The sequence below is a fragment of the Cebidichthys violaceus genome, unplaced genomic scaffold (assembly GCF_023349555.1).
Source record: "Cebidichthys violaceus isolate CVI_PGR_0920_01 unplaced genomic scaffold, fCebVio1.0.p SCAF_24, whole genome shotgun sequence".
Taxonomy (NCBI): Eukaryota; Metazoa; Chordata; class Actinopteri; order Perciformes; family Stichaeidae; genus Cebidichthys; species Cebidichthys violaceus.
The window spans coordinates 2,479,850-2,493,064 of NW_027176417.1; the positions used below are offsets into that span (position 1 = coordinate 2,479,850).

A 13,215-nucleotide genomic window follows, 5' to 3' on the forward strand; every position below is an offset into this window, starting at 1 on the left:
TTCTCTTCTTCTTTGCCCACTAGTTTTTAGTTTTATATGCTTGTTTACATGCAATGGTCTAAATGTATAGGTGGCTGCAATAAAGGCATATTATTTAACTACAAAAGGCATAAGAAGGCTACACAAAGGAACATGTGTGTGTATTATTATCATACCATCTACAAAATCATTGTAAAATGAATCATATATCATTCATGGCACTATGTTGTGTGTTTCCGTTCATCTATCATCTGAGCTTTTCTGAATCAGAAACAATTTCAGAAACAAATAGGGCCCTAAATATATATTCGATATTAATAAGTCATAAATAACAATTGCACATAGTATAAATATATTAAAAGTAATAGTCAATAAATTGAATTTTGCAGAAACACCTTTTGTTTAGAAATGTTGAATGGAAAATAAAAAGGAATGTGTAAATGAAAATGTCTCTATTTCCTTTTTATTCAGTAAGCTACCATACCTGTATATCAATATTAACAATAATCACTGAGCATGGTGTCCAACTCCGGGCTGCAATACAAGAAACCAAAGCCTTTAACCAGATAACTAATAAATAATTAGTGTTGCACTTTTACTTTGAAGAGTAACCCTCTAACTTCCGCTTTATCCCATGCTTTTATTGTTGAGTTTGACGCAGCACATCGCAGGACCGTCCCATTGATGACTAACAGGCTGATCAAACCACGCAGAACTCCGAACTACATTCAAAAATCTACACATTTAAAACGTGTTGCTCATTTATTGTAGGAAGAAGCAAATCAGTTAAAATATTCCTAATTAAAACAAGCTTCGCTTAGATATTAATTACGTCATGAAAAGTGGATCGTTATTGTTCAGAATACGTCAGCAGTGGGGCTAAATTGTGCTAATGCACTGGTTTATTCAATGAAGCATAACTTGTGCGTTAAGTCGATTTCTTCCCGAGACTGCACGAGCATGACATAAGTAATTCAATGACTTGTTGTCAACTGTGTTTAACTGGGCTGTGTCGCCCTCTGCTGACAGTTTAGGTTATAGGTTTAGCAACACTACAACATTAAGTCAAGTCAAACTTATTACAGGGAATAAATAAATAGCACAATGATGTATGAAAACTCATTATGAACCCCATAAATTACTCATATAATGATGTGATTATATACCTAAAATGTTGACTTTAGTTTTGAAATTTTAGTTGCTATTTGTTCAACATTTATACCTTGATTTTAGCTGACAAGAAACAACAATAAAGAGGAGAACAATTGCCCCCAATCAATCTAACCCCAAAACAGGGTATGAAGGTGATTATTGATCTGCAATACTGCAGCGTAACACTGCTTTTGATTCAATTCAGGGAATGCATCTAACGCAGCTACACAGTCAGTAATGCCCATCATGCATCACGGTGTCTGGGCTCTCTGCACCCTGCTCCTTGTCACCAGCCACGTCAAGTAAGAGTTTCAACAACTTGAATACGTGTTATGTTCAGAGGCATATTGAAATGGGTGGTAAGTGTGAAAAATGTCTATATTTTACATAACAGGATGTCACACTGATTATTCAAAGAACAGTGTCTTTTACATGTGTGAAGAACTTAGTTGGCTCATATTTAACTAATTTCTCTCTTGCTGTCGTGTAATATAAGTTTTTAAATAATAATAGTAATTATGATTTATTATTTACATCAAAGGTCTGAGAATAAAAGAATGGCGGGCAGTGATCAGGCCAGAGCTGGAACACATTTGCACTGATGACACATAGTTTCAAACCTTCATCCATGTGTCTGCATAATCCTTAAAATAGTGGTATTATAGTATGCAAGCTGATTTAAATCTTAAGATTTGAATGATTTCATTTCTATTTGAAGAATTAAAGTTGAATTTAAAAACAAAACCTCTGTTTCCTGAAAACGACGAAGGTACACACACACACACACACACACACACACACACACACACACACACACACACGCACACACGCGCACACACACTCACACAACACAAGAGAGCTGTCTAACTTTACCTCGGAGTCAACAAAGACACGACTAAACCACCGAGGTCGAATCTGAAAGAATGGAAAGAATTTTCCATCAACAGCCGCGCGGCCGCCACAGTGTTCACCGCACTGCATCTGAAAAGTTCAGCACCTGTCGTGCTGCAGCTTTGCATGAATGCTTTTCATCTTAGAGAGGGCAGTTATCTATTTATGAATATACTAACGTGCAAAGTAACAATCATCATTTGATAAGGCATGACCTTAAGTAACTCTAAAAGTGCATTTGCTTTCAGATTCATCCTCTGAGGACCATGAATGTCTGTACCGAATGTAGCACAGCGTGGCTAAAAACCTGTGAATGATCAGCTTGTGTTGTGATTGTTGCTCTCTTGAAGGAGTTGATAGAGATGTCGTGTCAATACTCAAGCCTGACTCCCCACTTTTCACCTATTCTGGGCTTTTGCTCGTCAGAACTTTTGGAGGAGGAAGTGAGTGCACTCTGTGCCTTGTCCCTTTGTGCACCGCTGGGGGTGGGTTGTGGTGTGGTTTGCTGGACTGTGCCACTGCATGTGGGGGTGGGGGGGGGCGGTTTCATCAGTCCTGTCAGTGTTTCTGTAAGCCGCTCTTCAACTTCCTTATACGCCTGTTAAGCGTCGTTTCCTCTTTCGCTCACTGATGCGTTCCTTCTTCTTCTTCAGGGGCACGGCTCAGTGCTATCCGGCTCTGTTAACCTGCCGAAGAGAAGCAAAATCTGCCCTTTGCAAAGTAACATGAATGCAGTCTGTCGCTGGCACTGGCTTGTCTTCACTTTTAGAAGCAAACAATACGTTTCTGGAGCTGGTGCAGGACTTGGTGAGTACAGACAGATCGCAGTCGAATCCTTTACTCGGATGTTCTTCAAAATGTTCTTCAAATCCAACGGCATCATCGTTGATTGTTGTGTCCAACTCCTGTCTCCTGTCTCCTGTCTCCTGTCTCCTGTCTCCTGTCTCCTGTCTCTTGTCTCCAGCTTCCATGCGTCCCTTCATGTATGAGAGAGAAGGAAGAGAGTGAAATGATGTATGTTTGCTTGACGGCAATGTATGCCTGCATGCAGTAGCATACACGCTGCGTGTGTGTGTGTGTGTGTGTGTGTGTGTGTGTGTGTGTGTGTGTGTGTGTGTGTGTGTGTGTGTGTGTGTGTGATGTCTGGAGACAGTTGCACCCTGTACTGGAGGAGCATGTCTCCCACCAACCCGTCAGATTCCTCGGATACGTCTCCCCTGGCCACCGTCTCCAGGGACAGCATCTTCCCGGTTAAGATCATCAAAGTGTGTTTCTTTAGCAACAGCTCCAACCTGGGCAAGAACTTCAAACTGGTCCGCTGTGAGGAAGGATGGACTGTCAAGGTATACTCTACTGTACTCTAGTTATTCTACTACGGTGTACTCTACTGCACTTCACTTTGTTGTACTCTTCTGTGTTGTACTTTGCTGTCCTCTACTTCGCTTGACTTTAGCATGCTCTATTGTATTCTCATGCACTTTACTCTGCGCTACCGCACTTTATACCATTGTACTCTACTTACTTAGCTGTAATTTATTGTACTGCACTCTATTGTAAACAGAATCATTCTGTTTTCCACTTTAATCTATGATAAAGTTTGCTTTACAGTACGTTTTACTTTTCTTCACTGCACCGTACTCTGTTGTACTCTACTGTACTGTACTTTCCTGTACTATAATTACTACTACTCGACTCTATTGTGCTCTACTTACTCAGCTGTTCTTTACCGTGCTACACTCTATTATAATCTAATTACTTCACTGCAATATTCTGTTTTCTACTTTCTACTTTCTACAATACTGTGCTCGACTGTTTTGCAGTACTTTTTACTTTCCTCTACTGCAATGTATTCAATATTTTTCTGTTCTGTACTTTACTGCACTCTACTGTACTTTACCGTTTTGAACTCTTTTATCCTCTAATGTACTGTAATATACTCGTCTCCACTGCACTCTGCTGCTGTTTCTGAGCACATTGTGAAAGCCCACATGCCCACAGACGTCCCTGTGTACTGATTTCTGTCCCAGGATGTCGTTAACGTGGTGCTGTCCAGCGGCTGCGTGGGTCCAGATATAACGCACGGACTCTGCTATTGCCTCCTCCTCAAACACCTCAAGTCCTCAGTGGTGCACTGGCTGCACCCGGACCTGACGGTGTCCGAACTCACCCAGCGGTACGAGCAGCAGCACCTGGAGGCCGAGTGGAGGTCAGCACTTCAGTCTGTGTGTACTTTTGTAGCGTAAAGTCACTCGGGGGAGCTAACCGTGCCGTTTGTTTGCACAGATATGACCTGAGGATCAGATACATCCCGTCAGACTTCATGGAGGAATTCAAAGAGGACAGAACCACAATGCTCTACTTTTACCAGCAGGTCAGTAACACATTTTCTTACTCTTGCAAATGACTCTCTATCTCTTCCCGGAGGTTAGATTCAGGATTAGGTTTAGATTAGGGAAGAGGTTAGGTATGGCACTGTGTTTATAATGGCTGCAGTCAATGGAAGGTGTGTGTGTGTGTGTGTGTGTGTGTGTGTGTGTGTGTGTGTGTGTGTGTGTGTGTGTGTGTGTGTGTGTGTGTGTTTACCCCTTAGGTACGGTGTGACTACATGCGGCAGTATGCCTCAAAAGTCAGCGATGGGATGGCGCTACAGCTTGGTTGTCTGGAAATTAGGTAGTGAACAACCTCCACCTCATGCACGCTCTTAAAAATAAAGATGTCTGTGTTCCAGATCTAACAAAACGCCTGGAGATTTAATGTTCTCAGTGAGAAAATCAAACACTGTCTGTTTATACAATCACAAAACATCCATTGTGTTCATTGCAGGAGGTTCTACAAAGACATGAATCCAAACGGACTGGAGAAAAAGTCCAACTTTGAACTATTAGAGTAAGTTACTTGGGTTATTGTGTGTGTGCATCAACACCAGGTCTTTTTATGCACAAATGGTTGATGCATGAGCAAGACGCCTCCTGGTTTGAATCCCTTGACGTGTTTGCATATCTGACTGCATGCTTTTGACTCTCCTCCTTTAGGAAGGACGTGGGTCTGGACCTGTTCTTTCCCAGAGAGCTGATCAACAGCATGAAGGTAAACGAGCTGAAACAGCAGCAGCTCATGATGCAAAGAAATCGTACGATTATAATTTGTCTGCATTGCAACGCCTCAGCCCAAACAGCTACGCCGGCTGATCCAGCAGACGTTCCAGGGCTACTCCACTCTGAAGCAGGACCAGTGCATGGCCAGGTTCTTCACCACTCTGGCCCAGTGCTACAGCTACACGCAGGAGCGCTTCGCCTGCAGGCTGGTGGTGAGCGTGGGGGTGATTGAAGGTCATTTCCTGACAAGCCAAATGTTGCGTTTTTTGACGGCGTTTGTGCGTGCATGTCTTGTGTCTATAGCACGGCTGGAATCTAACAATTGACCTGGTCATCGGCCCTGAAGGCATCAGTCAGCAAACTGAAAACTCCACGGTGAGCTCAAGCCCTCTATCTCTCAGGGTTTGTAAGATTCAGACAACATGAAAGATGACGAGATATGACATATCCAACGCAACTGTATGATGATGATGATATGATGAGTATGCAAAGCCCTGCAAACATAAATACACTGCAGGCAACACCTCAGTAACAATCAGCCTTATTTGCAGACGTCATAACGTATATATTAATAAACGTCTTTGTCTCTTTTGCAGCCCATCTGTCTGGCCACGTTCTCTCAGGTGCGCAGCATTTCCTGCTCTGCTGAGAGTGACGGCCAGGCTCTGCTCACTGTGCACATAGAGGGAGCCAAACAGGTGACTTCCCGAAGGAATAGGTCAACATTTTGGGGGCGATTAGAGTACCATTTGTTTAAGCCGCACAAAAACCAAAAGTGTGGATATGACAGGTTTTGGTTTAAAGGGGAGGTAAGTGGACTTCAGTGACTTCCTGGAGACCTGTTTACCCTGTTTCACACAAACCACATGTGCTCTGGCCTCTGAGTTGCACTCTTATAAGTGGGTGAGCAAGTTGGAGCGGTTCAACCCACACTGAATATCTTGTATCTTCAACCCCTCCAGCCACTGTCGGTGAACACCTCCTCCCTGGCCGTGGCAGAAAACATGGCCGACCTGATCGACGGCTACTGTCGGCTGGAAGGCGCCTCTGAGAGCTTGCTCATTATCCGGCCCAGCAAAGGTACACTTGAGTCATAAATGTTAGCGAAAACATATTCTACACCTGCACCACCTCTGTATTAAACAACCGGGGATACGTTTGGCTCCTATTTTCCATGAATCATAAAGACTTTACTTCAAACAACTGGTTCAAATAATAGGATTAATTTGCTAATCCTAAGTAAAAAACTAAACCCAAAATGTTATTCTTTCAGGGAGAGATGCAAGACTGAAATTACCTGACATCCCACAAAGGTGAGTGTGATGAATCATATTGGAAAGTAATTTAGGCGAAGCACGTTGGGGTTTCATTTTCACACCTTCCTCCTCCTTCATGCTCATATTTTCATGTTCATGCCTGCAGTCTACTGGACCAAAAGGTCACAGGCTGATTATAACGTTATGCTGCTATGCTGCTTTAAAGAAGTCTCCCTCTCTCTTCCAGTGGCGGTGCCAGTAGTCCTGATAGAGGTCTGAGTAAGTCTCATGACTCATTTACAAATGACACATCAGATGTGGACTGTAATTTACATCCTGCCTGCAATAATTTACTTGGACTATTCAACAACGATTCAAGTTTGTTTTTTTCCTGTTTGGTTGCGGCTGTAAACAGAACAACAAATGTAAAGTAGACACCTTTAATTTCAACATCTTTCTTTAACCTCAGGTTCGGATATTTATGCGGAGATTTCAGAGGGCAAAGAAGACTCCGGTGGTGAGTCGTGTTTCACTGAAAATTAATAAGAAAAGGTCACTGTTTATGATATTCAGTGTGCAAATATTTGCATCCAGGTCTCTAGCAGAGCAGATTTCACAAGCTTCCCCTCTGTGTCTTAATGTGTGTTCAGAGAAGCACAGGATCTCCAGAGACGACATCGTTGTGGGTCGGATCTTGGGCGAGGGGTTCTTCGGAGAGGTTCAAGACGGAGTTTATAAAAGCCCAGTGAGTTGGTCTGTCGTCTTTGTGTCGTCACACTGAAGGATCTATAAAAATTTGTTGCTCACCTGATGAAATCATGCCACCTGAGTGAGTGTTAACGTGTCCATGCGTGTGTTTGTAGACGGGAGAGAGGATCTGTGTGGCCATCAAAACCTGCAAGGACTTCTCGGCTGAAGTAAAGGAGAAATTTCTCAGTGAAGCTGGTGAGTATGTCGCAGTGATTATAAGCTTCACAGGTGTTATGCAGAGATGTGTGATGCAACTGCACAGCCTGACAAACGCTCACAACAGGAAGTGTAAACTTTCCCATCACGACATCAAATAACTTTTTGATATGTCGACATTTTTCTCACATTAAACTGATCATTCTTTCAATGGCTTTCGGAGTGATATGTAATGATAATAGTGCGGAGTGTCTGAGTTTAAAACATTTCAGTGTTTTGCGTGTTTTATCAGAGAGAACTTTGCAGTAGTCGGCTTCCTGTTGCCTGGATGTGGCTTTGTAAAAAAACAGCTCAGACTGGAGCCTGTGGTAACCTCGGGTTCTACACAAGAGAGCTTTTTTGATTTATGTTCAGAGACGACTGACGAAGGATAGGTTTAGGAGGATAACAGGTGATTGATACATTTGCACGTAATGTTAAGATAAGATAAGATAAGATAAGATAAGACACATTGACATATCTTCTTCTTATATAGTTGTTATGTTGAGGCTGGAAAACAGTGTTCGTATAGAGCAGCCACAGGACAACATTCATTCAGAGGCCTGTTTGTCTCCACCTGAAGAAAGTAAATCCAACGTTTACTTTCCTTTTAGCTCGGTTTTGGTCTCCACCATCTCCGGAGGGAAATGCCCGGCCTTTTAGTTGCTGAATGCTTTGTTGTTAACGTACATTGAGTTTTTGAACTGAAAACCACTGCCGGTGGTGAACTGCTCTTTGCAAGTATGAAAGAGAAAGCGTAAACTATTTATCAAGAAAAGGAAGATTGCAATTCATCACATGCAAAAGCTCTTTCACACCAACACATTTGGGTTTCCTGGTTTCCTAGTGGTTCAGAGACGTACCGTCTATTCTCCAGTAGTGTCCTTTTCTGTCTTCTTTCTCTGATACTGATAAATCATTACACGAAGCGATACGTTATTCACCCGAGCTGCTCTGTCTGATGCAGGCTTGATGAAAAATCTGGATCACCCCCACATCGTGCGTCTAATCGGAGTCATCGAGGTCGACCCTGTCTGGATCGTCATGGAGCTCCTTGAACATGGAGAGGTGTGTTGCTGTATTTGCATGTTTGAATGGCTGTAAAGCATTTACTGATTAAACTAACAGTACAGAATATCAGTAATACTGGATGAGATGAATGTGTGAAGTGTTCTTGTTGTTTCCCCGACAGCTGGGGAGCTATCTCTTGAAGGAGCAGTACATCCTGACCACTGCAACGTTAACACTGTACTGCCTGCAAATCTGCAAAGCCTTGGCTTACCTGGAGGGACTCAACATGGTGCACCGGTAACGCAATTAGAGAAAACCGTAATAAAAAAAACAGCACAACTCTGCTGTCTTTATTTCAACACGGATAATTATTGGGTCTGGTTTCTGTTCCGTCTGTGTGCTGCAGAGACATAGCGGTGAGAAACGTCTTGGTGGCGTCTCCTGAGTGCGTCAAGCTCGGCGACTTCGGCCTGTCTCGCTATGTAGATGAACAAGAGTATTATAAAGGTACACACACACACACACACACACACACACACACACACACATGCACTCACTACACACACAAATGTCTGTGATTTCAACTCATTTCAACCTCACATCTTCTAGTTTCTGAAAGGAGGTTGGAGTTTATTTGGGGTATTATTTACCTCCTGCTTGCATTCTTATTATTTCAATCTTTTTTTTATTTTAAAGACACATGTACATGTGTGTTTTTTTGTCCATTTCTCTTCAAATATGCTTCTTCTGCAGCCTCCGTAAGTCGATTACCGATCAAATGGATGGCGCCCGAGTCCATCAACTTCAGACGCTTCACCACAGCTAGTGATGTCTGGATGTTTGGTGAGAAATACATCTTATGTATACCGTAGTGCATCTGAAGATAAAGATTAACTTATTCTCAGAATGTGTGGGCAGTATAATGCCAGGACTTGTATTTACTTAATACTAAATTGTGGAACTAAAGTTATAAATTTAGTTCCACAATTGTGAAACCTCTTTGTTTTCATTGGCAGAAGCGAACACAACTCTGCTATAATTTATGAGGAAGTCTACACTCGCCTCAAGTCATTTCTGTCATAAAAGTAAAACATACTGCTTTAATATACAGACAAGCATAACTCTGACATCTGCTTGTGTATACAGCAAGCATTCAACTGGGTTACGTTGATTAACGTAAGACTGCGTTTGAATTCTAGGGCTAACCGATACGATTCAAGAATTACAATAGTAATCGTGTTTTGTTCGACCAGGCGTGTGTGCGTGGGAGATGTTCTCCTTGGCCCAGCAGCCGTTCTTCTGGCTGGAGAACGGGCAGGTGATCAACCAGCTGGAGTCGGGGGTTCGACTCCCCAAGCCGCAGCAATGCCCGCCCACCGTCTACTCCCTGCTCAGCCGCTGCTGGGCCTACGAGCCACACGCCCGGCCCAGCTTCAGCCAGCTCGTCTGCTCCCTGAGGTGCACGCACATTCCTCTCCTCTATTACCATACCACACTTCTGATAATGAGATTCAAATCTGTTCTTTCAACTTTGCATGCTGGGATCTCAGGTCAAGCTCAATATGTATATTCAAATGACAATGTTTTTATTGGTCGGACATCATGTCAATTAACACAGACGTTAACGTTGACGTCATGACACTAACTGATGTCTGCGTTTTGTGTGTCAGTGACTCCCACAGGATGGAGCTGGAGCAGGAGGGGAGGCGAGACCGATCACACTCCATCGCATCAGCGCTCGACCCGAAGCAGATCACGGCGCCTCCGCCCAAGGTACGCAGCTCGATGCTGCTCACCAGAAAAACTGCATAGAAGTGAATTTTGTTTTATTTAGACGTTACAATGTTAAAATACCTGTTCATATTTGTAATGTGGACCCAGGGAACACAAGCAGACATTTTTGTGGAAGTAAAGGGAAAAGACTGAGGTAGTTAAAAAGTAGCAAAGATTACCTCCAATAAAATCACGTGTCCTCTCTTTCTCTCTCTCACCAGCCATCCAGAATACATGGCAATACCCTTCCTCGAGTCACGCACATACAGGTGTCCACACACACACACACACACACACACACACACACACACACACACACACACACACACACACGAAGTAACATGCTACAAGGTCATGCATTGTATTTCATATCTGACCAAATCTAACTGAAGGAAAACTTCAATTTTGATAAGCAAAATAATTTCCTAGAATTTGAGTGAAAGCTGAACAAATCAAAGACAAAGATGATTCAAACGATCAAGTTATACTGCCTTGAATAGTGACATTTAAAGGGTGTGTGTGTGTGTGTGTGTGTGTGTGTGTGTGTGTGTGTGTGTGTGTGTGTGTGTGTGTGTGTGTGTGTGTGTGTGTGTGTGTGTGTAGGGAACAGACAGGGACACCAGGCCGGTGTGGCAGAAAGAGAAAGAGCAAGTGGAGGACACTTTACAAAGACAAAGAAGAGAGATGCTGATGGATAAACAGTGGCTGGAGCAGGAGGAGAGACAACTGGTGAGGGTTCATGTAAATGTAATGTAATGTAATGGTTCACACACACACACACACACACACACACACACACACACACACACACACACACACACACACACACACACACACACACACACACACACAGCATGCCTTGTACTGCTCTTCGAAAGAAGCACAGGAAGAAGTCTGCGGTCTCGAGAGTGTGACGAAAGAGAGTGACGTGTCATGAAAGCGGAAGATCTTTGGCAAGCACATGACACATGAAAAACAGACCTTACCTTGCCTACGTTATGCAACCACTGCTGGATTCGCTGACATCTGCTTTTTTTCCTGCAGGATCCTGTTGTGAGAGTGGATTCACACATCAAGGTACTCATTATCTTGTTTTTATTTCCTCTTTAATTTGAGAGTTGTATTAAAGTTAACTTTTTAACCACTAAGGGGCAGCAACAAACCTGGAAACCTCTCCATCATCTCCAATTTATGAAAAGCCAATTCACAGAAATAACCCAACCTCTGACCTGACATGCATTTTGAAACTCAAACCATTTAAATTGCTAGATTCACATCACATCCTGTTTTCTTCCTCCTTTTTTTTTTTTTTGCAGCCTCCTGAAAAAAGCCCAGAAAATGGTGAGCCTCCTGAAACAGGCTTGACTGTGTCTTAACTCTTGCACTCTTCATGTAAAACAATGTCGCTATGCATTTCTTTCACCATAAATTGCATATAGAATATGCAAAAAGTGCAGAAAATGTGTGGGGAAACAAAATGTGCAGATATGCAGCTTTTTCTTTCTCCCTCAGGTCCTCCAGAAAAGCCCCCGATGCCTCCCACAGCCACACAGGTACAAAATCCCCCCCCCCGAGGAAACGTTCTCAGATTTTGTTACTTTCTTATGAAAAGAACCGTTAAAAACAACCAGAAAAGTTCCAATGGCAAGACACTTTTTTTTCACTGAAACTGAGCTTTTTGGTCGTGTTGTGTTGTCGAAGCCTCAGCCCACAGCTGAGCTGGACCGATCAGGTGACCAGGTCTACACCGGCGTCATGGCGATGGTGAGACAGGTGGTCAAGCTGAAGAACGACGTCAACACTCTGCCGGCCTCCGAGTATCCCAACGCTGTCAAAGTAGGCCGTCTTTATCTCATGTAAGAACACTGTTAAAAGTGGCTGTAAACACAAACACCACAGTAAACTAAGCTATGGTTATCTCTCCCTCTTCCACCTCCTGTCCTCCCTCGCTCCGTCCCCCCCCCTGTCCTGTCTTTGTCTCCCTCATCCACCTCCAGGCAGTGGGGATCACTCTCCGCAGTCTGATCCAAAGCGTGGATGAGATCCTGCCCTCCCTGCACAGCTCGGTCACCACAGAGGTCAGCCTCACTTCACCTCTCTTTGCATCAACCAGTGTGGTCGATAGCTTGATTAGTTGATTGGAGATGGTACCTGCAGTGTGTTGAATCAGGACACAGATGTGGTGGTGTATCACGTGATCGTCTCTGCTCTCCATCTCAGATCGAGGGCACTAAGAAGCTGCTGAACAAGGATTTAGGGGAGCTGATCAACAAGATGAGACTGGCCCAGCAGAACTCGGTGACGTCGCTGAAGGAGGAATGCCAGCGGCAGATGTTGGCGGCCGCTCACACTCTGGCTCTAGACTCCAAAAACCTGCTGGACGCCGTGGACCAGGCTCGAGTCCGGGCCAACCTGGCCAGGCCTAGACCTGCATCGCAAGGTGCAGAGGATTCCGGGGAATGAAGGTCCCCTCGCTGATCGAACAGACTCTGGTTTAAATCACGGACACGATGTTCAGGTTGAAGAATGAGTGGAGGAGTTCGTGTGAAACACTTCCTGTACTCATGCGAATGAAAGATGTCATATTATATTTGTATTTTCTCTGAAAAAATTACAAATCATGTTAAGTTAAACTGAGCATTTCTTGAAGTTAAACAAACTATACTACCACAATGTATAAAAGAAATAAAGTTATACTGTTTTTTACTATTAAAAACAATGTGATTTTGCACTTTCTGTGTTGTTTTTTCCTTTTGCATCATTAGACAAAAAAAGCGTTTAACAGCAAAGACAGGAAGGAGGAAAAACTGGAAAAACACCAAGTAAAAATCTCTTATCGAAAGGTGTCTGCAGAGTATGAATCTGGCATCCCTGCTGAACAGATGCCGAGCGCACACAGAGCTCTCCGGTAGGACGCTCTGTTCTGCATTTTGTTCTGCATTTCGTGCAGTCACTGAGGCCACGCAGCGCCAGTTTGGTTACAGGTTTGATTTGTGTTCTTTAACCTGTAACGACATGCTTTGAGATAACAGAGAAGACTTGCACTATCGCTGCAAGAACATGATGCGGGTCCCAGGAATGATGAGCCAGAGGAGGAGTTGGCAACGACAACT

The 13,215-nt window shown here is 43.5% G+C and overlaps 1 protein-coding gene across 1 annotated transcript; it reads left to right on the forward strand.

Annotated features, from left to right (window-relative positions):
• Positions 1 to 2,655: 2,655 nt before the first annotated feature.
• On the forward strand, positions 2,656 to 12,833 carry LOC137878907 (protein-tyrosine kinase 2-beta-like). Its single transcript, XM_068719413.1, has 30 exons — positions 2,656 to 2,829; positions 2,987 to 3,365; positions 4,050 to 4,228; positions 4,306 to 4,393; positions 4,613 to 4,692; positions 4,846 to 4,908; positions 5,055 to 5,109; positions 5,189 to 5,329; positions 5,421 to 5,492; positions 5,714 to 5,815; positions 6,080 to 6,197; positions 6,391 to 6,430; positions 6,621 to 6,652; positions 6,843 to 6,890; positions 7,024 to 7,118; positions 7,237 to 7,318; positions 8,286 to 8,386; positions 8,511 to 8,626; positions 8,736 to 8,836; positions 9,083 to 9,172; positions 9,583 to 9,787; positions 10,000 to 10,102; positions 10,324 to 10,371; positions 10,706 to 10,831; positions 11,147 to 11,179; positions 11,419 to 11,443; positions 11,615 to 11,655; positions 11,804 to 11,938; positions 12,100 to 12,180; positions 12,323 to 12,833. The coding sequence occupies exons 2-30, from the start codon at positions 3,060 to 3,062 to the stop codon at positions 12,563 to 12,565; spliced, it is 2,949 nt and encodes a 982-aa protein (XP_068575514.1). The 5' UTR covers positions 2,656 to 2,829; positions 2,987 to 3,059; the 3' UTR covers positions 12,566 to 12,833.
• The last annotated feature ends 382 nt before the right edge of the window (positions 12,834 to 13,215 follow it).